We start from the raw sequence: 27,777 nt of genomic DNA, 5'->3' as shown, positions 1-27,777 counted from the left end.
AAGAACCAGCTGCTTGACTTGTAACTTTTTTTTTTTTTTTAGGGTAAAATACTTTTAATGCCAAGACACAGTTTGTAATTATTTTTATTCAAATGTTCTAGTAAAATATGTCAGCTAACGCACATATAGTACTGTAAAAGGCTTTGCTTAATTACAGCACAATAGTAATACATTATTATTTAAATTGCGTACATATATACTGTATACAGACATTAATGTTAATATACATAGATATCGGTATATAGTTACATAATGTACATCAGGGCACATTAGCTCGTATCTATCTGTCTATCTTTCATTTAATTATAAAGTCACCTATTTACTGTAAACCATTGATTAATTGTTTCTTCATTTATACAAAGCAAGTTAGCTTCTCCCTGTCCTGCTACAGAAGTTGTAAAATTTCCAGAAAATGAATAGTATTTTTCCAGAACACCCCCATCCAATCTCTGGCCTCTCTCAAGCTGAGGCTGTCAATTATGCAGATTTTGTGTTGCGGTTTAGTTTTTTAACTGTCGAATGACTGGCATGGGAGTTCTCATTGCGTCTGCAGTATTACAGTACTTGCTTGTGCCGTCTCCTTTGTTGTGCAGATATATTAGTAAAGTAATTATATGTGGCGGAATACAATGGCTCCCCCTACTGGTTGCATGCAATACATTATTCTTCGTACTGACTACGTATTCATTATCATCAGCTGTATAAAACGTCTGTAATGCATTTTAAGACATCTGTATGTAAAATATCTATTCAGAGATACCGGGGTATTTAGAAAGTAAAGGGGTCTGACTGAGGGGAACAAAGGGCAATATAACCAGACAGTACTGTATCTCAAAATCATTTAAAGAGATTTCTTAATGACAGTTTGGCATGTCTGGTTAGCACAACATTGTTTCAAGATAACTTTAAATTAAATTTAGATATCTGTAAATCATGTCAAGATATCTGCAATCCATTTAAAGATGTAATGCAATTTGAAATCGCTCTAAATGATTAATTTGCTTGCTGTAGTATCAGGCCATTAAACTTCTCCTCTGGCCTTGGTCTACAAAACCACTAATAATTTCTAATTTTATGAGAAAAGAATAAGAGTGATATTGACAGATTTTGTCACATTATTTAAAATGTTGCATATGGTCAATTCAACCCAGTTTATTGCAATGTTTTTTCATATTGTAGAGCACAAATATACTATGACACATGTTCTTATGTGGATTGCATTATAACCACTGTATGTTGCAAAGCCATTTTCATTTTCAATTTAGTGATTGAAAATGCAAGATGTCCTTTTTGCATTTTTGGTGCTATTTTAAATTGACATAACTTATTTGTGAGCAGGTTTGTATTTGAGCAGATAGGCTTCCATACTCTGTGAGTGACTGTAGTATATCCATTACTCCTGTGTATAACCCTTTATCGTAGCACACGTTCAGCCTTGATATTAAACTAATGCTCACTGACCTTGCACTGTGTGAGAGTATTGACTGGATCTGTGAGGTGATTACTGGCTTATATCCAGCACAGTGACACTGACAGCACTTGGAGACCACCGATTAATAAAACTTTATTTCCTGCATCTTCATAAGGTTTGCATCGATGTTGTGTTTCATTTAAAAGTTAAAGCATTTGTGTCACAATAGACATTCAGTACTGCAGGCGATCCAGAATGCACTTGTCAGTTGTTCAATAGAAAGTCAAAGAGTCACATTGAGAGCAGAATATCAGGGGAGAATGCTCTGCTCATTATCTGAGAACTTTAACATCCACATTAAGCAGGAAAATGGGCCTTTTGTTTTTCTTCAGCACACGGGCCGCCCCCACACTTCATCCTGGCACTGGTGTAGGTGTTGCCCTGTGCCCAATCTATTTATGCCTCGGGTATGCCTACATAAGATGATTCCAGTACTGCACCAACTGTATACTTGATGTTTGTGTTAATGGTATTACCAGCTTAGCATCTTATCTGTGCGTTAGGTTTCCTTCCCTTTTCAATACAATAGGATGGTTCAAACAGATGTGGAGGATGTAAGAGGTGTACAACCAGCTGAAAGCAGATACAGTATGATCCCTTTGCTTCTTTAAAAAAAGGGGGGGGGGGGGGGGGGTCGGATTGCTTGCTGGGAATATCAATACCCTGCTGCATCATGAATGGCGAGTGTGAATAGTGTTTAATGTTATCCGTGTACAATGTTGTTTTCATAATTTTGGCTTCTGTTCACACTACATTTTGATTTGGCCTGAGTTTACCTTGCCTTTTTAACAGCAGGGACACATGCTTTATTCCCCTTGAAACTTCCATTTCACAGGAAACATCAACAGCCCCAATATAAAGCTCCCTTTTCGGTTGATGGGTATGACTGTGCAGAGCAAGTACTGTGTTGAGATTTCAGGTAGCTTATGGTTTTGTTTGTCTGAGGTAAAAACCAACCCCATAACAGTTTGCATTTTTTTTCCAAACCATAGGTTTCGTACGTTTTCACCACTCTGAAATGCTGTTACCTCACTTCAGCAGATAATTGCGAAGTGTGTTCAGTAATTAGACTTGTATTTTTAATCATTTAACTTGTTACAGTAGCACAAAGCATTAATTCAATTTGCCTTTAAATAATACCAAAGCACAATACCCCAAAGCAACCTAGGGTTTCAATTTCAATTGGTACAACCATTCAAAATCTGGTTATGACCATCATAACAACTGTATTTGGTCATAACTTGCAACCATAAACATTTATGAGCACGTCAAATGTTTCTTATAAATGGAAACAGCTGGTGACTCATGATGGAGAGAGACAGGAGTGTGCAATCAACCATTACCAACTAAACATGTAACAACATCATACAGGCCTTATGTTCTGGTGCAATTAATCAAAGAACAACCAGAGAAATAAAGCTTGGGGCTTCAAACACCTATGTTACCCAATTAATCATTTCAAAATGTGTCAAGTTTTTCCTTGCTATACTACATTAACAGCACAGTATATTGCTGATATACCACCCTTCTGTCGAGGGGCTGGGTGGTTATTGGCATTTCACAATGGCAAACGTCATGGCTAAAGCTTCACAAAAATTGACTTATAAAAGCAATTTAATCATCCCATCTGATCATCCCATCGAACCAGCTCTTTCTGTCTCTCTGTAAAGTCACTTGGAGATGGTTTAAAACATTACCTACACAACATGAGCACTGTGATAGTTACAGGCGCTGGTTTCAGTGACCCAGTAATCCAGTGCAGAGGTTTAACTTCTCTATGTACAGTAGAACCACTCTACAGTGTATATGAAACCACACTGAGATAGACTAGCAATACATACAATTTCCTTGCAGAACTGGTGTAGTTCAGATCATTTAAGAATTGTCTCACAGAAGAAGCACATGGCTTTTATTTAGGCTGCTTCCCTACCTTTTACTGTCTGGTAGAAGTCATTTGATGAATCGTATTCGATGTCTGGGTGAACAAAGTTTTGATAAAGTTTCAAAGATGTTCTCTAAGCTTTCATGAACCACACCAGACACTCCCAGTCTTGCTCAAGCAGCGTAGAAAGATGCTTCAGACTTTTTACAACGAAACAAGATGTGCAATAGGCAGGGATGAAATGGGACTGTGAAACTTAAGAAAACGAGTTTAAATCACTTTTCAATAGTCTTTTGGGGTTCTTGGTAAGGGCTATGCCTTTATCAGCCTTTAGAAATTGAACTGCTGACATGATATGAAACCAACTGCACCAGGAGACATGGAGCGTTCAGGTAACGTGTTACATTATTTTCTCATAAACACGCCAGAGTACAATGAATACTTTACATAACAAAAGAGACACATCGCTTTGAAAGTTTTGGTAACCGCACTGTCATGTTGGGATTTATTTTTAAATGTATGTTTGGGAATACTAAGAGCATGACAGACTACAGCTCAAGTTAGAGGCTTGTCTGTTTTTGTAGGAGTGTTTAATGGATTTTTCATGCCAATGTTAATACTATGTATTGGTATTTCATCCGTAACTTCAAACAAACAAACACTCACTCATAACATCTTTTGTTTAACAAAAAAACAAATTCTAAACCAATGTATATAGCAACAATAGTTTTAAACACAGGACATCCTAAGCATATAGAACTGGTTTGGTTCCTTTAATAAGGTAGCCGGTTCACATTGTTTACAATCGGGTTCAGGTATAAACATTTTCCCAATAAAATAAACATATCGGGCTGCTTTTATCTTCACTAAGACGCGCGGTCCAGAGTTAATACAATGTTACATGTGCTTCAAGTGTCTTCAGTTATAATTCAGTGATGGAAAGGGTTTTGCTTGCATCTCGGACATGTTTTTGCAGGGGGATAATAGCTTAAGCCTGCAATCAGATATTATACAATGGAATAACATTTTCAACAGGTTTTGTAAAACAAAAAAAAAGATACATAACTCAATATATTCATTTAAGAGGTCCTTCAAAATCCCTATAGTTTTGCTGTTAGCCCCGTGACATGGTCGGTTTTATTTCTCTTTCATAAACATAATAAACACACTGTAGGACGCGGTATAACAGAACCTGGTTAGACAACACCTTCTCAGACCATTGGCTGTGGTTGCCTGTGGTTCACCAGACCTGTCACCCTTGGACTTTAGAGTTCGTATTGAGCCATCACATCTTCTCTGTGCGACTAAGTCTCCAAACGACTTGAAGGGCCACCTGAAATTCACAGCGACCACCAAACCACAGGACAAAATGAGGTCAGAATGTGTTAACTGAAAGCAAAGGATTACCGTGTGCCGTGCTGAGGGTGGAGTGCAATTCAAAAGTAACATGAATGTGTTTTACAGAGTCGTTTATGACTCATCCTGTATATGGGGGCTGGTGGGTGTATTGCATTGATCTAAACAGTAATGGATCTAAATAGCCACAGTTTTAAGTATTATAATATTACCATTCCTGACATTTGACTTGCTTTTAAAAAGACAATAAAACACTCAAACACACATAGAGATGGATTTCTCTGTCCATTCTTATATTGATTTAAAAACTACCTGTATTTAGATCCTATAAATAGAGCAATTTATAAAAGGAAGAATGAGGAACTTAACCTCTGTGCATTAGTTAGCAGGTACTGGCAGTGGATGTTAATTATAACTTTTACCACTAACCATATATTTGTGGTTAGTTCCAGCGCTCCAGGTAATGATTTAAAATGCAATAAAATGAGGTACAACCACTATTAATAATAATAATAATAATAATAATAATAATAATAATAATAATAATAATAATAATAATAAAGAAATAAAGAAAACACAAGACAATACCTACAAAGCCACCAGTGCAGACAGCATCAACCAATTCATAGACTTCATTGGCGTCCACATCATAGGGTAAAAATAATAAAACAAGTGACTTCTTCAAACATTTGTTTGTTTTTTAAAGCAAGTGCAATTTCTGCATCTGTCAATGCTCATAGTTTTTTTTGAGCTTTTATCAAGTTCTCAGGTCTTTGGTTACAGTAGATGTATGCAGGAAAATCCAAGGAAGTGCAGCTGCTACATCTTACACACACACACACATATATATATATATATATTATAAAAATAATAAAACATGGAGCTTCATAGAATTCTGGGTGACGAAACGAATGTGCTTCTTCGGCTTCAAGCTTCTGCGTGTCTGTCTCTTCTGCTGGCTGGGATGCAGTGCCTTGGGGTCGCGCTTTTAGAAGAGGCACTGGCTGTATAACGCAAGCTGAAGGGAGAGAGGTATCGCATCGATCAGTGAGATTCATTGCTGTCCCATCTTAAGAGTCAGTTCCTGCAAGGCTTGGGGCTCTCCCCGGTGGGCATCCCGTTTCGCAGTGCTTGTGACGGAGGGATCTGTCAGTGCAGCGGAGACAAAAATGACATTGCTTTAGAAACTTCCAAACTCCTAGAAGAAAAAGAGGAAAACATATATGTAAAGAAATTGTTGGAAAGATTTTCCTTCAAGAAGCTAGTGTGCAAGATCAACATACCGCATTTTGAAGCGATGATGCTAATACTATTTCTTATTCCAACCTCAAAAAATATTTTTAAAATGAGTGCAAACTGTCTTGATGAGGTCAGAATGATCGAGCTGCTGTACTCACTGAGATTCCCATCTCCACGCCCTTATCTTCTTGTATTGCTGATCCCTGGACCTTTCGGATTTTTAATATTTAAATTCTCGTACACTCCCGCTGCATCCTCGTTAACCCTAAAAAACAAGAGGTAAAAAAGCGGTGAAATAAATAGAGCCTACAGTGTAAACCTGGACTTCCAGTCGAGAGACTATGAATTCAATGATTATTAAGTATTACGTCATGTGTGTTTTCTTTCCACTAGGTGGCAGCATTGCCTCTGACAATGGGCTGCCACAGAAAAACCAAAAGAAAACTGCTTTAAAAAGAATTGTATTAAGGAGTGTTTTCAAAGTGTGCTGTTCTCCTGGGTTGCAGTGTGAGGACAAGCATGTCTAGCCAGCAGGACTTACATGGAAGAAGTTCTAGAAGTGGGAGTGTGGGGCCAAAGCTTCGTGTTCTCTGTAGGTGGATACCTGATGTTAGAATACTCCCTCTCTTTCGTTTTATTTCTCTGTAAAAGTCAGGAAAGGCTTGATGAGGAGGACGGGCTCCAGTAGAGATACATTGAGTGTTAACAACCTTATGCATAATCATTGAGAACGGGAACAAGCAAATTAACATTTGAATAGCAGTGTATTTTAGCTTATATAACTGTAAAAGCAACTTCCCATATATACATGTCATGGAGGATACTTAAATATCTGTATATACATACAAATTCTGTATGACCAGAATTTAAAACTGACATGAACAACACACAGTACTGATACAGTCCAGTATTATGGACTATTTTACCTATGACAATGTCACCACTTTAGACTATATAGCTGCTACCTGTACATGACACTGTAAAGTAGCAGCTTCTAATGCACATGGATATAACGCTATGGGCTGGCCTCACGCACACACAGTTCTGAAATGACATTCTCGTGTGTGGCACGAGGGGGCACGCACCTGCTCTTCCTCTAATCTTTTCTGGACAGTGTCTATATACTGCTGCACCGCCATGTAAATAAATTTATACTGCGCTTCCGTCTGCACCATCCCGGAGCGCTGCCTTCGCACCATCTGGATCGTCTTCGGGACGTCTATATCACAGTCTAGCCCTGGAAGAAAAACAAGCATCGTCCTGGAATGAATCGCAGGTAAGAATCACACACAAAACCTTAGCGTTGTTACAAATGCAAACCTGCATTCATTATCCAAACCGTATGCTTAATTACAGCTGTCATGGCAACACGCACATCAGAAATACTGTATATTCAAAGATGAACGATCTTTGATTACACAGTCCTATAAATGTAAATCCAATTCTAAATTAATGGGCTTGATATTTTGAGACTGTTTGTAAAAACCGGTCATGTGAAATAAATGAAGCTTATTACTTGATGTAAAACATTTGCATCAATAAATCCCATTAGAGAAATGAATATGGAAACACAACGCTAAAAGCTTATGAGGGAACATTATGTACAATTACAAATTCGACAGAGGGCTACTGTATTTGAGAAACCCTATTCCTAACAGAAATACAGTAAATACTGTATCCAGATAAGAACCTGCACCTGATCTAATGACAAATACAAACACAGTAAATCTAACGACCTAACAACTACAATTAGAACAGCCTTTAAAATAGAAGATTCTGTAACTCATTTACCTAATTACCTATCATTAGTTTTAGTGTGTATCAACATCATTTGTTACAAAGGAACATGAAATGAATACAGGTAATTAAACCCACATGAATTTACAGGGCTCAATTCAAAATGAATGACACCAGAACCGGAGGAAGTGTATAAGATATTCCTGTGGTATTCAGACGGAATCCATGATGAATTTCCAGTATTATAAAGCAGGATCATTATTATTAATATTATTGATAAAAGCACGTCAATCAAGTGTCTTACCTTGTCTGCTAATAATGTCTACAAGAATGTCTATTACAATTATGGTTCCTGTCCTTCCTATTCCTGCACTGAAAGAAAAGGGGGAAAAAAGTGAGGTGCAATGCTCTAGCCTCAATGGCAAAATATGACCAATCGCTTGCGCACCAGTTTAACTGACTCAAGGAACATTTCATTTTCAGAAAGGAACTTCTACAGCACTGTCTCGTTCACATCCTGAAGCGCTTTCTCTTACAGTGAGTGGGTGGTGGAAACCTTGAGTAGGTACTGCAGTCACCTCCAGACAGTTTTAATTTGATTTGTTCCAAGTTTATTATTGGTGGCGTATGGATGGTGGGATACCACTGGGCTGATACTCCTTATTTTACACAGGTGTCCCGTGTCGGAATCTAAGCCAAAGGTAGACCTCCAGCTGTTTTAAAAGGAAGGGTAATTAGATGTGGGCATCCTGCAGGTAGCAGCATAGTTTGCTGGGGAATGCAAGAGCAATGCTCCCAGAGACAACCATAGAATACAGAACCCACCTCTCAATGAGAGTGGCAAAGTAAATGCATTTTCACATGCAGTTCATCCTGCTAGGGGTCCCTCGAGTCTAACATCCTAGAGAAATGCTATTTTTTATCTTTTTTTTTGCTCTTCTTCTGAAGTCAGATTTAGAAGTGGGTGGTAAAACCATTCTCTTTGAAAACAATACAATACAGATCAAAAATCATTTTTTAGAAACAAAAAAGGGAGTGACTCCATAAGAAAATTAAAGGGGTCGATTTGATCAATCTACACCACTCTGACATAAGCCACAGCTGTGTAAGTGTTTGATGGCTTCCTCTTCTCAAGGTGAGAGTGTGTTTCCTGTGCTTTGTCATACAAAGAGAAAGACAAAGAACACTCTCAACTTGACATAGACATTGAGTGTGAGACCTACACTTTCAGCAAAATGATAAGTGCAGTTGCTGCTAATAGGCTACTGTGGGGATGTGACTTGTAATGTGTTTAATTGGAGCATTTTACAGCACAGAGTATACTGCTCTGGATTGCATCAACCACCTATCCTTGATCATCCTGGAATTACTCTTAGAAATAGGGGATTACAGTAATCCAGGGGGATTTCCTAATGCTGTAAATGTCCCTTAAACAGGAGGCTGTGGCTTATCCCAGGGTTAATACCTTCTTCAACACAGAGTTTAAGATGGTGGAACAAAATATGCAAATAATACATTTTAAGGGTAATCAATAATTAAAATAGGATTGTTGTTTATTTATTTTCTCAATAAAGGATGAAAGGAATTGAAATAAGACTCCATTGATCCATAATAAGACACATCTCGGCTTGTTACCTATAAACTGTAGATAACCAAGTTTGTATTAAAACCTGAGATGGGTGACTCTGCTATGCAATAGGCATCTCATTTGGGTGACAGCCTGCAAACGCTCTGTATAATATTGTTTCCCTGCTATTAAAGGCTTCAGCAGAGGCGTTCCTTGCTACTTACCTGCAGTGCACTACAATAGGCCCAGTGTCTGGAATGCTTTGCTGCGCTTGGTTCACCTGGTCCAGGAAACTCAGAACTCCTCCAGGCTCGTTCGGCACGCCGTGATCCGGCCAGCTCAAGTACTGGTAGTGCCAAATATACCGGGGAGGTTCTTCCTGCAAAGCAGATTCACAGGGCTAAGTATACAGTGGAGATATTCAGAGATACTGCCAATCTGGGACAAAGACAATCAATCCAGCTGGCAGCAAATGAATATTTACACTGAACTGATTCAACACTACAAGGCTTTATTCTCCACATAACTGTCAATTCAAATTGGGCTTGCCCTTGCTGTACCAGAAGCCGATTGCTATAAGATTGTGAGTAATGAAAAGAAACGGATAAGTGCAATGCTTTGGGAGAAGACGCATTTGGTCTGCAGCCTGTATTTTAAACAGATTTAGGTGGAATTTTTAAATGTTTTATTTGTTTCCGTCTATTTTGATGTTTTTGTTTCTCCATATTTGAGCTCTCGAAATGTCTTTCTGATAAATTCACAAAGCGCACTGAAAAGCTAACTGCGTGCCTGTGTCTGATTTCCTCATTCCAGATGTGAAGCTGTGAGCATCAGCTCCTGACGATACTTGGAAAAGGGCTGGAACTCTTGGGAGACAGACATAGGACACATTGCAAATAAGAGCTAGGAAGAAAAAACACCCTCACAGAAATATGACCAGTACTGAATTCAGCTGAGATTCCATAACCCTGCATCTTTGCTGAACTTTGATCCAGTAGCAGAATATTGGCAAACTCTTTGTAAAAGACTAATCTGATGAGCAGAATACATTACTGTGACTGCATGCGCCAAGACCCGTGGGACCCAATTAGTGTGCCTCTATTGGGAGCTCGTTTCAAATGAAAATTGGTGGGCAAAACGTCTAATCTCGTTCTAGGAAACTCAAGCACTGATAGAACGCTGGGAACGATCGATCCCACAGGAAGAAATGTTTCAAAATGTCCTGCGCAGTAGACAGAGTCAGAAACAGCTCTGGGATCAACTTCTCAAAAATGCAGTACATTTGTTTTAAACGGCAGGCACCAAAAAAAGGGTGTATTAAATGCCACAGACGGGTCTAGCTGTATTGTAAAGCATTGAAACTTTTTGAGCTAGTGGAACATTAACCCTGTTTTTTTCTGCAAGGAGAAAGACAATAGGGGCCATTTTCAAAGCTAAATAACTTTATTTTTTAAATAAAAAAACACCAAGTTACATCATCATAATAAAAACTAAAACACAAAGGAATTTAATTTAAGGCTTTGAAGGACAGCATCAAGTACGGCAAAAGCTATAATCACATTTTCCTTAAATCCTGTTTTTTTCCTGAGTCTGTTTACTCTGGCAATTCAGTTTGCACTTTGAGGGAAAGGGTTTAACAATGCCTAGTTATAAAGCTAGCGAGAAGCAACTGAGAATGCTAATATCAATCGTACCACAGTTTTTGTTTTTGCGGTTTCCTGTCTAATTTTGGTGTGTAACAAAAATGGAGTGGACACAATGAAAAGTGGGCCTGTGGTCAACATGTCTTATCAGAGCTCACCCTGTCTAGCCGTGTAATCTCCAGCTCTCGCAGCACATAATCCTGGGCTGGCCTCTCCTCCATGTTCCTCACACAGAGAAGGCCGTATTCCTTCTGGGAGTCCACATCGGGCCAGTACCGCACACATTTATTCTAAAAGAGTCAAAGAACAGGTGCACGAGTCAGAAAAACAAACACAGCAACGTACATTTGATGTATTTGTTTTTTTACAAAACAAATGTTTGCAACTTGGGTAGCTCCTGATAACAGAGTTGCTACAACTCCTGGCAAGCTATTTTAAATACAGAAAGATATTGTACATCATTTTTTTTCTTTAAGCTAAAGTACTCATTTTTTTTCAAAATGCTTTCCTTTTGTGTTCTTAACTTGAATTAGCGCTGTTTTTTTTCTCTTTGAAGTTATGTTTAATTATTTATACACAAGATGTGGTTTGATTGTTTTAGAAATGTATTGCCATTAACTCAACACAAATTACCAGCTTTGACAATAAGCATCTGAACAGATCGATTTGCCTAGCCGCACGCCAACAAGCCTACCGTATATGATTTATAAACTCAAATAAGAACATCCAAGTATATTGCTCTACAGACCTAAAGATGACGAGAAACCCTTTCTTTTAACCTAACTAGCGAGGAGCCTGTAAAAGGATCTGGTCTATTTTTAAGCAGCTTCAAGCTGCAGGTTTGCAATCAAAAAAGGGGCAGAAGTGGAGAGAAGAACCAGGAGTGGTTCAGGAGTCACTGTTGTTTTAATGCGCGACTGCGTGGCCACTGCTAGCTTACCCTTCCTCTTTCCACTTCCTTGGTTGTCATGACGATAACATGGGTGTTCTCCTGGTAGACCATGTTCCAGAAGTCATTCACCGTGTTCTGAAGGCACCCCTGTGTTGCAATGTAGACTTTACATTCGTCTGGCCGTCTCCCGTCTTCGTGGACACTCTAAAGATTAAAGCAGGTTTACTTAATGCTCCAACACCTTTCTTTGAAGGTCAGGGTGGGTATCAACCAGAATTAGTATACGTGTCCAGCAGAGTAGCCAACTTTAGCTCCTTCATCGCACTGCAGCCATTTTATTTCTGCCGAGCTTTATCTTTAGCAATTCAATGAGAGCCTGTTTAGCATCTTTACAATAAATTCTTCTGAATGCTTGCAAATGTCATTGAGAATCTGAACAGATCATTACCAAAATACTGCCGACTGCTATTTCAGCTGGATTCAATTTTGCAGTTTAAGCTGAAATATTATTTTGAAACGCACAGTATGCATTGCTTTCCAATGCACATAACAAAACAGACAACCTCAGAGGCCATTCCGCATGGTGTCACATTGCAGCAGTTGAACTGATTTAATTACAACTAGATTGAAACTAAAACTTGGACTCTTTGCTTGTTCTTGGGGAAACACAAACCGAAGCAAGGCAAATGCAATAGCATTCTAGCAACCAGTTCCAGGTGATATATTTTGCTAATAGTCTTAAGAAGCTGTTGAACAAACCAAAGGGGTTTACATTATGTGCATTAAGTTTTTATAGTGTATACAGTGAATTCTAGTTAATACATATTTCAAGGGTCCAGCAAAAAGGCACGGGCCTCTGTTAAAATCATACTGATAATTACAATCAGTTTTTCTCCGGCCAGTCTGTATACTCACTCGAATGTAGTTGGCGTTGATGTATTCTGCGCCTGGGACATCTGCGTCTGCATCTCTCAGTTCAACTCGAGTGGTATCAACTAGAGCATTGAAAAAAAACTTATTCCTGACACTGACAATTTAGCCTCTCTTTACGTATTTATCTAAAGCAAATTTATCTCCTTTTTGAAGGCTGACTGAGTGGGCAGGTAGGGAATCAAATCACACACAGTACAGTCTTATAAAAAGAAACACTTTATAATGCAAGGTAAACTTTTTGTTGTTAATATACACAGAAAAACAATGAAGCATTTTATTTGGAGGTAGTTTTGTTTGCATATATTTAAAATATAGTGATTTCATTCTTTAGGCTCAAACGTTCCTTCAAATGCTACAGAAAACAGCTGGTTCAGACAGTGGCAGATAATTAACGGAGAGTCTGAGAGGAAAGGGATCCTCTTGAGGTTTAAAAAGAGAACTGAAGATAAACAGCAGATATGAACAAGTGGTATACGTCACTGCAGAGCCTGCTACGTGACGTTCAGTCTCGCCTCAAAAGTGTATCATCGAATGAAAAACCACACCTCATCTTCAAATATCAAACTAGAAATGATCTGACCTGTGACATGATCTTCGTGGTTTGTAGATGCTGCATGGGGTACTATTCATGGTTACAGTTATTGAAGTGAGAACTACAAACAGGTGTAATTTACACATGTTGCGTTTGCATTTCGCAGGTCTTAAAATAAGCATGTACAGACCTGCAAGTGATAAAACACGCATGCCGTACTATTTTAGTGAGCAGAAACAGCAAACGTTGAACATTAAAAGTTTGCAAATTTCACTTTCAATTTTGTAATTTTTCCCACCCCTGGTTACAACTGGATAGCTGAACGACCCAATCCTTTGGTATGCACCTCTGTGACCCGCAGCCATTCACTTACATGGTAGAATATTTTTGTATCGGTTCTTGGTCTTGTTTTCTGGCTTCTGTCCTTCTTTCCGGGGGTACAGCAGTTTGCATTCCTGCTGCTGCAGCATCTGAGGAAAGTGGACAACAAGCTCTGAACAGGCAGATCGGGCCACTTCCAAACAATCTCCTTTTACAATGCAAGTCAAATGCAATGCTTGTTATTTTTGAGAGCATGCTACTTTTAAATTATTACAACAGGATCGACCTGATTTAACTGTGAAAGACACTAATCTGAAAGTATGTCTGTATTTAGTAATGTTCCTGTTTTTGGTTTTAGTTTCGATTACATAAAAATAACTCTGCAAGAACTTTAGCAGATTCTTTTTTTTTTTTTTGATATTTTGCACCCCTGCTGCACCGAGGTCAGACGGAGACTGGATTTGTTGGTAGCTGGAAGTCCATATGCTTTTAATAGGATGTATTGTTTTTGGCTCAGGGGTGGCACATTGGTAAACTGCAGTATCCTTTTAAATGCTTGTATCCCATATGTATTAAATGAGCCAACTACTGCTCTCTGGGCAGTCTTCCTTGCTGCTAATGCCCTGGTGTGGTGCACTCGCATGATAAATGAATCATGACTGTTGTGGCTAGGTGGAACTGTACTGCAAACAGGGCCCCTATCTCTGCAAACTCAACCTTGCTTCCCGGAGGGATTTCCCTGTATAAATCTAATTTAGATTAATAAATAAAACACACTGACAGCACTGCTAGGGTTGACATACAGTCCACACAGTTTTTGTCTCTCTGCTGCAGAGCGCTAGTGAACTGGGGGCATGCTTAGATATCAGGACATCCTGAGGGATATTTGACCTCAAGAGAGAAAAGGATACATATTGAGACAAAAGGATTACCTCAAACTCCTCCCAGAAGCCCTGCTTGGGTTTCTCAGTGTGATCAGCCACTTTGTTCAGCTCCTTCACTCTGTTTTCAATGTTTGCTGCATTTATCCTGGTGGCATTAAATGGCTGAGAGGGATTGTAATAAAACAAAGCTGTAAAACATTTTGCAGAACATAGCTTTATGGCTGTAAAAACTAAAGTCCATAAACCATATGCTATATAGGACTCAAATGTGCAGTTATGAAACAAACACGTTCTAACATGTTTTTTTTTCTTTCTTTCTTCAAAACTGCACATTTTTCAGGCCTTGTGCATGACTGGTAAGATTTTACATTTTGTTAGCTACAACCTCCTTTAAATGCACTTGCCATGCACACAACATTTTGACTTGCTGGTTCAACTTCCAATGATCATTATCCTGCAACCACCACTCACTTTATCAAAGAAACCTGCTTTGAGCCCAACAGGCACCTGGCCAGTAGGTGGCGCTGTAGAGCCCTGACGATTTTGCCTCCCAAACCTAGGGGATTGCCCGAGCCAATGCAACCCCTGTGGAATCCCCAGAGATGATTGGAGACTTTGCACAGCCAGGAAATGAACCTGCGCTCCCCTGACTGACCACACAGCCTTTACAAGGTGAAACACCAGATGAGACACTGTTTGGTCAGATGGTGGTTGGTATCGGGTGCATTATGATATTTATCAGTATCATTTTATCAATAGGAGGAGTGCACAAACTACAACTGCTTAAGGACGTGCCGACAAGATACCTGTTTGAGATGAACCACAATTCCACTCTTTTCCACCATGGGGTTTTTCTTGTAATGCTCCACCAGGTCGGTTAGCGTGTCAAATCTCTCCCCTCCTCCAACATCGTACTTCCCATCCTGCTTGTGAAAAAAGGAAAAGTAAAGGAATGACCCAGCTTCTCCTGTCTTCAGAAATCCCTTCTTGGATCAGAGTTAACTGCAGGGCAGGTCACTGAGGCTTATCTAGGTCGGGTCTTTTCACTACTAAAATAAGTAATACCAACGTTTGAATTAAAGCTGATGCCTGCCAATACCTATATCTTATTCCCAAGTGTAATTCCATCTGGTGTAGACTTCAGTCCAGACCAAAATGTAAGCTGAACACACATTTTAAAAAAGAATGCCTTCATACATAAAAAGCAATTGTTAACCACTAATGCTGTGGTCATTACCTGTAGATAACTGAGCTTGTGTTTCAGGGCACCTATGTATGTATCGGATGCGGGCCGCCGCCTCAGACATGCTTAAACCCGATGCCTACCTGATACCGGATCATGACGTGCGTCACTTTGGTTTTGCGGTCTACGTTCTCGTGCTTCTCCTCATTCGTCAGCACGGACAGGACGAAGTCTCCCGGCTTGCTCTGGCTCTCCCGCACCAGGAAGCTCCCGGGCTTCCCTTTCTCTGTCAGCAGCTTCTCGGCATCTTTCCCTGAAAGGTGGCCATGGTACCATCTGAGGAGGAGAAGAACGCCATCAATACATCGAGGCTGCTGTTATCTGTCCAAGGGACGCACTGGCTGCATCAGAAATAGGTATAGGAGTTAACGGATCTATAAAGTATGTAACACGTGGATATGATTGTGATTGTTATAGTGTTCAGAGTGGTTCCAATTGCAATTAGTCAAATACACAGTGTTTTTTATTGATGGGAGCTGGATGTTTTCATTGATTCTATGCCTAAAGGTGCTTCCCCCCTTTTTTCCTTTTATCATTTGCTGTACAAAAAAATGGCAGGAATTACAACAAGGTGCACTGTACAAAGGCACACATCCTATAGTTTACAGTGTAATACAGCAAAGGACTCAACAGAAACGTTTAAGCATTGTTGAAGTTCCAGCTGTAATCTGACATGCTACCTCTGGGCGGTGCTGCAGATTTAAAATGGTACCCTGTTTGAATCAGCGGCCATCAATTGCTTAGATGTTTGTCTTGTATTGATTCAGTGTGCTTCGTCTCAATATAGTAACATTTGCTTTTGGATAATCAAATGCACTACAGATTTACATTCATATTCAAAATAAAACAACTTGGACATGTTTGGGAGATTAAAAAAGGACAAAGTAATGCATATAGAAACACTAGTGCTTCCACATCAATCAATAGCACAAGTCATGTGATGCATGTAGGATCCCAATGGCATTAAATATACATATACAATAATGAGAAATAACTAAGCGCTGACAGTTTGTGAGAAGGATGTTAAGAAAGGGCAGTTTCAGTATTAATAACTTAAAGCAAGCAGAGACAGAGGGTCAAGCAAGTCTCTCTTCCACAGCACTGGTGTAAACACTCCACGAATAACTTACAGATATTCCTAAAGGAACCTGCCTGGTAAATTCACAAACACAGAGTGGAAAAATCACTGTACTGTACATTCCTATGGGTTTTTATTAATAACCAGTACCTGCTGCATTATAAGTAAGATGTGGTAGTATAACTGCAGTGTGTCCATTACAAGCAATGCAATAGCCTGAAACTCTGAATGCAGGAGTCATGGTTAATACAACGGCTCCACACACACTGTGATGCTCCCGTCTTAGGTGAGGGTCAATGCCACATGATGTGAAAACATGCTACACATGATGAGGTTTATTTCAGGTGAAAGTTCCACTGCTGATGAGCTGCTGAGCAATTTAGCATGGCTTCTCTTCTCTCAAAGGAGAGACATCAACAAAGATGACCTTTCTTCTGGTTATCTTTGTGGTCACATGTTTTGCCTGGCTGATGATTGCTCTTGCATAGCCCTTAACATTTTTAATTGTATTCATGTCCTCTCTTAACCTTTTTACTGATTTACAGTACTAATCTATAGTTCAGTTCATTGCTGACTGCCTTCGCTAACATACTGTAAACCAAGCATTTTATAAACTGTTCCAGAAAAGACTTCCAATAGGGTCACACATCTTCCAGCACAATTTCAAGGACAATGGCCTACAACATGGGAATTGTAACCTTTTTAATACATTAAATATTGAAAATAGCTGGGAGAAAAAAAGTCATTTTGGACACATAATAAATATACGTTTCATTAAAAATGTTTTCAATTGTTTTCCATTGTCTTATTTGGGGGGGAAATTTTTTTTCAATCTGTCCCCCATATAAGGTTGCCATGCATGAAAGGGTTTTCTGAAAATGGTAACACAATACACACATCCTATTGACAGTGTTATGGTAGGTATTTGTGTGTGCATACAGTCAAAGTCTATAACACATAGTTAATGCAGATTAACAGCTGACGGAAATCTGAAATATTCAATGCACAAGGACATCCCATAAATGTGCTGTCTAAATACATTGTAATCTTATTATTAAAATTCTATCGACGTAACTTTCTCCCTTAACAACTCTTCCGCGGCTCGCCGGCTACATTAAGCACGGTTATAATTACCATCACTATAATATACAGAACGGGTCTCCCAAGGACATTTTTAATTGGGTTGGCAAAATATTAAAATAGAATTTTACAAGTCACAGAGCTTCTCGTTTTGCAAGGTTTGGTATCTAGAGATTTATCGATTCTGTGGTTGCTTTGTTAAATTGATGCCGTGTTCTCTTCTGGATAGCTGTAGTTGCTGTTCTGTTTTTTCTGGAAATGCATTTTGATTTCATGACAGAATGTCAGCAGAGTTCTAATGAATGAGTTAGCCACTGTCAGCACAGGATGTAGCTAAGCAGCAGGTGAATCCAGAATTGATAAAAGGACAATTTATTTATTGCTTAATCAGCTTCAATGCAATCACTTCAGATCTTGCATTAGTTATTTTGCATTTATCCTGCTGTTTAACTCAATCAAAGGCTAATGTGTTGTGGGACTAAATGAAGTGCAGGTAATATATAATGTTTGCTTTTTTAAAATCCCATTAAAACAGCATATGGAGATGTTTACATATAGTAGTAAATAACATGAAACCCCAAACTAATAAGAAAACAAGTGGGCAATCTTGAAACATTTTACTGGTTTGCATTTTGTTAATTACCAACAAATGATCAGTTAAATTACTTTCTAGGCAGTCTCTTGGGGTCCTGGAATAAAGGGAAGCAACTTTTAATATTGTTACAAAAGCCCCATGTGATCTGAACTCATCTGTAAGCCAGACGCCAGGCTATGAAAAAACATTTGCGTGGGTTCAAGCTCTCTGTAGTCTATATCTGAACCTCCACTTTCTAAGATTAGCAACATCACATTTTTTTCCAGTCTGCCTTATCACAGGACTACTTCCCTCCCAGGTGCAAGGCGAGGGTTTCAGTCACTTCTCTGTGTCCCCCTCTGTTTCCCTCACTTCAAAAACAAGCACTTGACTTGTCTCGTGTTGGTGTCTAAAGTTGACACTTCCACTCCTGGTCTTTGTTCCAACCCTGTTCTAAATTGTGTAATGGAACCAGATAATTATATCATTTTACCTGTTGAACATGGGAGTGGCCCTCCAAGGCCGTGATTGGACTAAAATTCTAATGCCTGCTAACCTGTGTGAAGCAGTATTTATTTAGATTTGTGCACCTTTTAACATTTAAAAACAGAGATACATATACATTTAAACAGTAGCAGATCTTAATAACAAAACACTTCACCTCTTTATTAATCCAGAGGTGGTGTTCCCACAGAGGTGATGGTGACACACTTATTAAAAAACATTACATAGAATACAAATACAGTAAAATGTAACAGTATTAAGATCTGACACTGTTTACAGAAATGTTTTACATTAAAATGTTCTGTTCAATGCGAGTCAATGATTGCCATAGACCTAAATCATTACCAAAGATTGACATTTGTAAAAATGTAATTAGAAAATTCAGGTTAACCCCGTTAAACTATTCATTTTTTCCCACAGATATGTGTAGAGCGTTGACGTTCTCTCCTGTTTATATTAAGCAGTGTTTAGGTTTTTAAGAGGCAGAGTGGGCCTGTTTATCAGTATGCGTGTGTGGGAGTCTGTAGGTGGGAGAAATCTAAACATGATGTTCAATTTCAAATGAAAAACCACACACACCGTAATCATCAGGAAGTAATTGGCCATTGCAAATGTTTATTCTGCTCCAAAACAGCATCTCCTAACCCAGTGCAATACAGAGAACATGTAGATTAAATCTCTGAACAACAATACAAGCATAATTAAGACTTTTCAGTGTTTTTAATATTCATTTTTGGTTGGGTTTTGTTTCATAGAAAAGAATTAGGGCTTTTATTTTGTATGCCTTTCAAAAAATGAATTAACCAGTTCTTTCTGGTTTGGTCCAAAAGCCCGGTTCTGGAGTTTTTTGTGGGAAATCCTAAGAACTGCTTAGTGCAACAGCACAAATGGGATTCACAGTGCGCGATGCTACCTCTCGTGGCACAAAACACATTAAACTGCATCTGCGGGAAGTGAATTCAAAATAAATGTCCCAATTTTTTTGTTTTGGCTGCATTTTCTCAGTGTTTATCAGTCAAAACCTAAAATCTGAAACCCTAAGCATATCTAATATGATCTGATTAGGCAAAACACAAACACAATTAGCAGTAGCTCCTGCATTAAAAAGTAGGTTCAAACTTGTACCACTGCAAACATTTCTACATGCGGCAGGGCTCTGATCACAAACAGGATACAAGAAACCCTCTTAAAACAATAAGAAGTGGTCCTACCTCCCTTATAAACATATTGTAAGTCACGACTAAAGCAAACCGCACCTGAAAACTTCATGAAGATTAAATCTGTTTTTTTTTGTTTACTAGAATTTTAAGCACAGGCATCCCTTTGAAGGAAAGAAAGTATGCTAATTGTTCTACATATGAATATGAATGGCCAGTGGGAAGAGGTGCTCCAAGCCTCTGTTGTTTTCAGTGGATCGTGACTTGTGAAACCCTACAGCGAGCCCCACTCCCAGTGCATCGTTTGTAATAAGCAGAAGAGGAGAGCGCGGTAGTATCTCTTTACCTTTCCGAAGTTGGGTCCTTGCAGTTCAGAGGGTACTTCAGTTCAATCACGTCCCCGTTCTTCTCCCGTAGCAAGTCCTGCTGCTCTGTGTAGTACTGGACCAGCTCAGCTAGCGTAGCAAACTTCTCCCCTCCGTACAGGTCGTAGTAATCTCCCGAGTTCTGGATCTTGATGTGTGTGACTTCGTCATTCCGTCTGCAAAAAAAACACCCCGATCATCAGATCTTTTAAATATTTAATGTTGAAGCAAATGTGTAGACCAGGGGTTCTCAAAGTGTTGTGATAGTGGGTCTCCCTTGAGTAAGAATCCCCCACCCACACCCTTTTTTCACTTTATAAACTGAAAAACAAATGTAATATGTAAAAGATGCTGCTCTTCTGCACACACAACACACTGACCATTATAAAAGTTTCCCAGCAAAATATAATGTAGTGACAACGTTATGATCAGATCTTTAAAAACTAAACATATCTTCTGAAGCAAATGTGTAGACGAATCAAGTAGGGATTGTCAGTAAAAACACCGAGTGCTGGGTAAAGATCCCACTAGAATTGTCCTTTCCTAGCTCACCATCTGTCCCAACTAAAGAGATCTAATTTACTAGGACGGATTAGCCGATTGTGGTTTTTCTTTTTTTTAATGTTCAATGTTCACACTGTTACTGCTATGGTAAAAAGAAGAGGACTAAGTCTAAACAAAGAGATTCCATTTTAGAACCACTGCCTGTGCGGTTTTGGATTAATATTTTGAAGCAATTGAGCTGTGTGAATTCTCAGTTTACGGCTTGCAAGTCTCATTAGCCTTTGCATTTGTGAAGATCAAAGAATGAGACAATTCAAGCCCCCCCTAACTGAAACTGTAAATGAAAACTCGACATAGATAGGTAACCATCTGACTGCACAAGCATAGAAAAACTCACGCGCAACCTGAATGAAAGAGTTTTGAAACTACTTTCTCCGATATTTACAATAGAAAGTACATTGACAAACGTTTTTAAAAGTAGGCACTGTACAAAGGTGAGATTTTATTTGAAATTTATTTGGAGACTGTTTCTATCTAGCTTTGTTACCTACCAACCAGAAACAGAATGCAGTAAAAAAAATCTAAAAACCATATTTCCAAATATAGAGACCAATTTTAAACTTGCTAGCTATCCATATTATATATATATATATTCCGAGACAATATTTCATCGAGGGGTTTTTGACGTCACAAAAGTGCAATACGACTTTTTTTGCATATACAGTGTAAATATAGCTACTATTACATGACAATATATATAAATAAGTGCATATATAAAAAAGTGCATACATACATACATACATGGACTTTTTTCTAATGTTGTCATGTGATGTACATGCATTAAAAATTATTAACACTACTACATAGATTACACAGTGCTTACAAAAGGTACAAAAAACGCTTATTCACTGCGAAACATGAACTACTTTCGATGTGTAATGACTGCTGTACAGGATACTGACCTTAGGTTTAGGGTTTCGGTGTAGGGAGAGGATTATTCATTGTTTTATTAACAATAATATGATAGCCAATCGGAGTGCAGTGTCCTGACAGGAGAATTTCGTGTTACCTTTGTAAGGACAGCCATAGAATACAATGATTTATCAATGCACTTAAGTAAAAGAAAGCCAGATTTTAAAACCCTGTACAAGCTCTTGATAACACTGAAGTACAATGTGTCAATTCACAACAGACTAATTAAAAACTTTATACAATGTTTAGAATTAAAACCCTATTAGTTACCTATTCTTTCGTAAACAATGTATAAACAGTTTATACACAGGAAAAGGTTTCACACACAAACCATATATACATCGAGTGGCCTCTAACTTCCTCCTCCCACACACATGTAAGTTTGTTGTTTTGCTCCTTTCAATGTATAAATATGTTCAAAAAAACTAATCAAATACAAGAAAAAAAATGGTTTCGTACCCAAATGTATTTATTTTTTACTGTACCAAGCACAGCTGCAAAACGTATACTGCGCTGCAGTTATTTTTTTTTATAAAAGTTCCTTGTAGTAAATCATTGCTGCTTCTAGAGCAAGTTGCTGCTCTACTTTTAATTGATCGACTGTAATTTGTTAGCAGCTCTTTAATTGCTAACAAATACAGTGCTGGAGGGTCGCAGGAGAGAACACTCGGCTCCAGACCACGAGTCACACGTTTCTAGAGAAATGTGGAGAGCGTGTAGTGCACTACGGTTGGCAGGTTTTAAAACAAGATCTGCCACAGAGAAGAAATATTTAGGTAGGTAAGAATCTGTTATATGTACTGTATTTATATAACCTGGTATGGCCAAAAATGTTGCACCGCCCTATAGAATTAAACAAATGTGCTTCATATAGTCGAATGCAACCTGCTGAATAATGTTACGTTAACATATTGAATTGCATACCGCTTTGAGGTTTTCCATAAACTTAACAAAAAACTGTCAAATTTCAAAAATGTGACATTTCAAAATCTAACATGAAATACTGTACTGTACTACTTACTATGAAGGCTTCTGGTAGACATTTGCAATATAATTTTGCAGTTTCTTTGATTTACATGTGAACATAATTTAGATATTTATTTATTTTTGTTAAATGAATGTCTCAATCCTAAAATTCTAGGTGATGCAAAACTTTTGGCCATAGCTGTGTGTATATTATATATATATATATATATATATATATATATATATATATATATATATATATATATATATATATATATATATATATAAAAATTATATATATATATATATATATATATATATATATATATATATATATATATAGGATGTGTGTGAAATGCAAATTATGTAATAAGATGTATTATAACATTCTTATAACATGCTTATCAAACAAGTAGATATTCCTATTTTAATCAATCTATAACTCGTAATAACTTAATGTTTTATATATAAATCAGTTATAACATATAGTGTTATCTATATTATAAAAGTATATATGTATGCAGGATTTTAAAACTACACAACAACACTATATACTTATACAGGGTGTATAACAATACATTAATCATTTCACATTAGAAGTAATTGATAAGCAGAAAAACTTAAAAAAACAATACTGAAGCACCCCCTTACACAAGGGTACAACTGTATAGTAAACGCATAGCAAAGTGTAATAAAGCATGGTAAAGCCCAGACAGATGTTTTTCAAACAAGCCAAGCCAAGGTAAACTATGGTAAATGCATATTATAACCATTGGAAAAGCATGGGGAAACCACACAATTACCTTTCAAATATATCATGAAACTTTTACACAGGACCTTTTAAAAGTATTTATATAGATTTTTGTTTGTACTGATGTTGGAGAGTGGACACAACTATAACAAGATTGCAGTGTTTAAAACTTAACTAACTTGAATGTTATTTATGCAGTAGTTAACTATTTTATATGTGTATATACTTACTCTCCTGCCTACAATTTCTGTCAATGTAACTAGTACAAACAATAAAATAATATTTAACTTGAATTCATAACCTTTTACAGTATCCATTTCAACCTACATCAAGCTGCTTATAAACAAAATTAATATACATTCACAATCAAAACAGTGTGTAAAATATCACACAGTGCAGAGAACTAGCCAAGACAGCTGCACAACCACAAACAAAACACTGAGCTAAAATATTTAGATGTTATCAATATAAAGGTCAATCTCAAATTTGAATGTATTTAAAAAAAAAAAAAAAAAAAAAAAGCTGGTTTTTATTTATTACCGAAACACCACTTCCATGCACAGCTACAGAAACATGTTCTGCTCCAACACCTACACAGATCAGTTATCTGTTATTTGCAAGCCAATGCAGTATGTAGGTACAGTTAGGAATCAAAATTATCTGCTTTAAAATTGATGGGGAGTTGACATTATTTTATCTCCGCTACCTTCTGCACTAATTCTATAATGAAGAGTTGATTAGGTTGGCAAGACAGAAAAAAAAAGACACACTAAACCTTTCTAGGCAATAATTCTCCATTTATTCCAAACACAGTAATTGCATTACACATTTGCTCAAGAGTCAGTCCACTGTGTTCCCAGTCCCTTAAGAACCTAATGTCTGATGGATGAGCTGTTTATGATAGGTTTTAATGTAATGTTATAAATCACTGTGGAAAATGAGATGTCCATTTGGGTATGGACTTGTAACCTTTCTTTTTTCAGTTGCTATGGGAAACCCTTACTGCAAATTGATAGAGCATGTGAGAAACTGTAGGGCTATTAGATGCGTGGCTATAACGGCTGCCTGGGTTGTAAACCTCCAGGATGCACCGTGCTGTGATTTAGAAATGTCATTAGGTTAATATCAGTGCAGGAGGCATGATGCATCAGTCAGTGTTGCTATTGGCACATTAGCGCTTTTGAAGCTGGATTCCTGGGCCATGCAAATGACAAACAGGAACAATAAGGGTTTTAAGATCAAGATGCACCCTCCTTTTAATGACCTGCTCACACTTAGAGCGTTTTGTCAGATAATACTGCAATTGATGCTTTATTGATGGCACTGCCCTACATGTATCTGGGCAGGCATTCACTGTGCTCCTAGCTAAATGCCAGTCTTGACTGTGTTGTCTTGTCAGTGCATCCTGGAACCAACACACACGCTGTGCTGTAGGCAAGATTCTGCAGAAACACAATCTGTATCTGGGGAAATTAACATGAAACAATACTGTCTTTTAACTCTAAGTTACTGACATCTATAGCTGCCAGCTGATCTTCAAAATTAAATCACAAAGATGAATGACCCCCACCAAAACTCTTTGGTTTTTTTTGGCCGTCCTTCTTTTTCTTGTAACTAAACTGACCAGGCTCTTTATAGTCCAGTTCTCTCGTCTCATCGCGGCTTCTGACCCTTTGGTTTCTGTTACAAAGGCCGAGGGTCCAGAGAAAGAACTCTTTCTGCCTAGCATTCTTTGGCGATTTCATCATATTAACACCATATTTGTGCCTTTGTCTGAATACAATGAGGGGTTGAAATTACAGCTGTGCTATCTGCCAGAACCCCTCGATTTCAAGAGCCTTGCTCGCTAATTTTATCTACAGTGCATTAGTTCATTGCGAATCTCTGTGCCAAAGCAATGTTCTTTTAGCTGGAGACCGTACAATCGCACCATTGAGGCGGCATCGCAGTGCAGTTTTTAACTGTTACTGCTGCTCAAAGTGCCTGACACTATTATCTATGATCAAGTACAGCACATTAAAACATGAGAAATTCGACTATCAGTTTATAAACCACCAACAAATGTTTTGAATTATATATCATTTTTAAACACCATGAATGTACTGTAGGACCTGGAGGGAATGCCTGCCTTCTTGCTCAGGCCACAGTGTGAATAGGACTCGTGTCGTAGAACGGCTCTTAAAATCATGGGCACTATGTTTAGGCATCGTGCTGGCCTTGTACCCTGATGGCAATGGCTACTTTCAAGATGATAATGTATCCATCCACCGTGCCATAACAGTGCACACATGTTCCTTTGAGGAATATAACGGAGACTTCAGGCATCTCCACAATCCCTGGATCTCAATCCATTTGAGCATGTGTGGGATGAACTTGAACAACATATTCTGCCTACTTCTCTGCACCAGTTGCAACTGAATGGATTAACATCTTAACAAGATATTAAGTCCTGTTCACTGGCCAGGTTCAGTTAAAGTGTAGTGCACCATATACCCACTATATGGTGCACTGCACTTCAAAGTAAATGCTATAAAATTGCCCTTTTTTCCCCCACAGTGAAAGAGAACACTGTACATGGAAACTTGTGTCCCAAACTAATGCAAAACTGGGTAGTCAGAAGCCTTGGTATTGTGCACAGACAACACTTGAGAAGCCTGTAAACTGAATTAAAAGAAAGAAAAGAAAAGAACATTATGCAGCACTTATCCCTGCTCCTCTCTCAATATGGGCTTAGGCCTCTGTTGAAACGGATAGAATAGAATGTACTTTTCTCATTATAGAGCTCTTTGTTTTGGCTCCAGGGATTTATTATTATCTATATAAATGGGCCATTAAAAGTAAAGATATGTTTCTGCCATTCTGCCTTGGCTCCCTGCCTGTGAAATTGAGCTTTAAAAAAGCACCAAAAAAAAAGCAAGAGAGATAATGCAATGATCAGGTCCCAAGAGACTATTGGGCCTCAGCACATTTCATGCAACCGTGAAAGGCGAACAGCTATAGCTGCAGAAAAAGCAAGACAAGACCAGCATCTTTCCCGAATGACTTCATAATTGCCAGGGTTAATCCAGTCTGTTTCCCTCGGAGGTAATCTTCACTCACCATGAGCAGGCAGGGCTACAGTACAGTATCTTCTAGCACAGACTAATTTGAAGCTTCCCAATAACCCCAGCCTGCCCAGTGGCACCCAAATCCACAGCAGAACATTTCAAATAATCCGTTTTAAAGCTAGAGCCCATGTGATGCCCCTATGCAATCTGAACCTAGGTGACAGATAAAAACGCAAAACAGACACCAACAGTTATGGTACTGTATTGGGCATGTGCTTTTCTTCAAACACGCTAGTACATTATTTAAACCTGTTTTAACTGAAGCACAACAAGAGAATTACAACATTTTCAGGAACAAAATGATGCATGTTTGTATAAGTTCCTAAAAAGACTAATGTAAATGGTGATTAACAAGTTAACCAAGCTTTAATATACACTGGGGAAAATAACATTGCTCTGGGTTTAAAACAATATTGATGATGGTAAAGAGGTGGCATAAGCACAAATACAGCATCATATCACATTGCACAGCCTCCAAACTACATGCATTGACTGCTGCTGTATATGTAACTTCACAGTACATCTATTTTTTTTATAGGTTTGTGGCAGGGCAGAAGCCGTGCTGCTGTAAATAGTGTGTGTGTGGGGGAATGTAAGGTTGGCAGAGATGGGGTTAAATCTGTCCCTGCCAGCAATCACATGTGTGGTCATTACCCAATTAGGTGATTGATGCTAACTGGGGAGTGGCCACATGTATAAAAGGAAGCAAAATCCTTTGTTTGTATTGTTTTGTAACACTGTAGTGAAGACTAATGCCCAGCCTACACATAGTTATTCTTTTGTTTGAACCTTTTATTTTGGCCCTCGTGCCAGTTTATTTTGTTCCTGTTTTTGTGTTTGTTTTGTTAATAAACGTGCGCTTAAACTGCAGCTTTCTGTCTCTGGGTCTCTTTCCTTCCGGTAACAGCTTGGGCTGTGATGCTACCCTGTCACAAGGTTCCTTAAATGTATGTAAATATTCATAATCACAAATGCATTTGTACACTGTAGCTCAAAACAAAGTAGCAAGGCTAGGGTAG

General features: G+C 38.3%; 1 protein-coding gene across 4 annotated transcripts in view; it reads right to left on the bottom strand.

The window, feature by feature from the left end:
* Nucleotides 1–1,551: 1,551 nt before the first annotated feature.
* LOC117425918 (tyrosine-protein phosphatase non-receptor type 11-like) overlaps nt 1,552–27,777 on the bottom strand; it is a 58,742-nt gene continuing 32,516 nt past the window's right edge. For 2 of the 4 annotated variants that reach the window (XM_034043233.3, XM_058993246.1), the window contains exons 3-16: nt 20,440–20,634; nt 15,784–15,976; nt 15,264–15,383; nt 14,506–14,619; nt 13,626–13,722; nt 12,703–12,782; nt 11,836–11,991; nt 11,054–11,185; nt 9,477–9,631; nt 7,990–8,057; nt 7,034–7,185; nt 6,490–6,590; nt 6,107–6,213; nt 1,552–5,855 (exon numbers count right to left, since the gene is read on the bottom strand). In XM_034043233.3, coding sequence (XP_033899124.1) covers nt 6,129–6,213; nt 6,490–6,590; nt 7,034–7,185; nt 7,990–8,057; nt 9,477–9,631; nt 11,054–11,185; nt 11,836–11,991; nt 12,703–12,782; nt 13,626–13,722; nt 14,506–14,619; nt 15,264–15,383; nt 15,784–15,976; nt 20,440–20,634 — 1,648 coding nt within the window. In that variant the 3' untranslated portion in view covers nt 1,552–5,855; nt 6,107–6,128. Of the gene's footprint in view, nt 5,908–6,106; nt 6,214–6,489; nt 6,591–7,033; nt 7,186–7,989; nt 8,058–9,476; nt 9,632–11,053; nt 11,186–11,835; nt 11,992–12,702; nt 12,783–13,625; nt 13,723–14,505; nt 14,620–15,263; nt 15,384–15,783; nt 15,977–20,439; nt 20,635–27,777 lie in introns of all 4 variants that reach the window. The other 2 variants (XM_034043234.3, XM_034043235.3) reach the window with 2 other exon arrangements.

This window comes from Acipenser ruthenus, chromosome 20, assembly GCF_902713425.1.
Source record: "Acipenser ruthenus chromosome 20, fAciRut3.2 maternal haplotype, whole genome shotgun sequence".
Classification (NCBI taxonomy): Eukaryota; Metazoa; Chordata; class Actinopteri; order Acipenseriformes; family Acipenseridae; genus Acipenser; species Acipenser ruthenus.
This window is presented reverse-complemented; position numbering and strand designations above follow the sequence as displayed.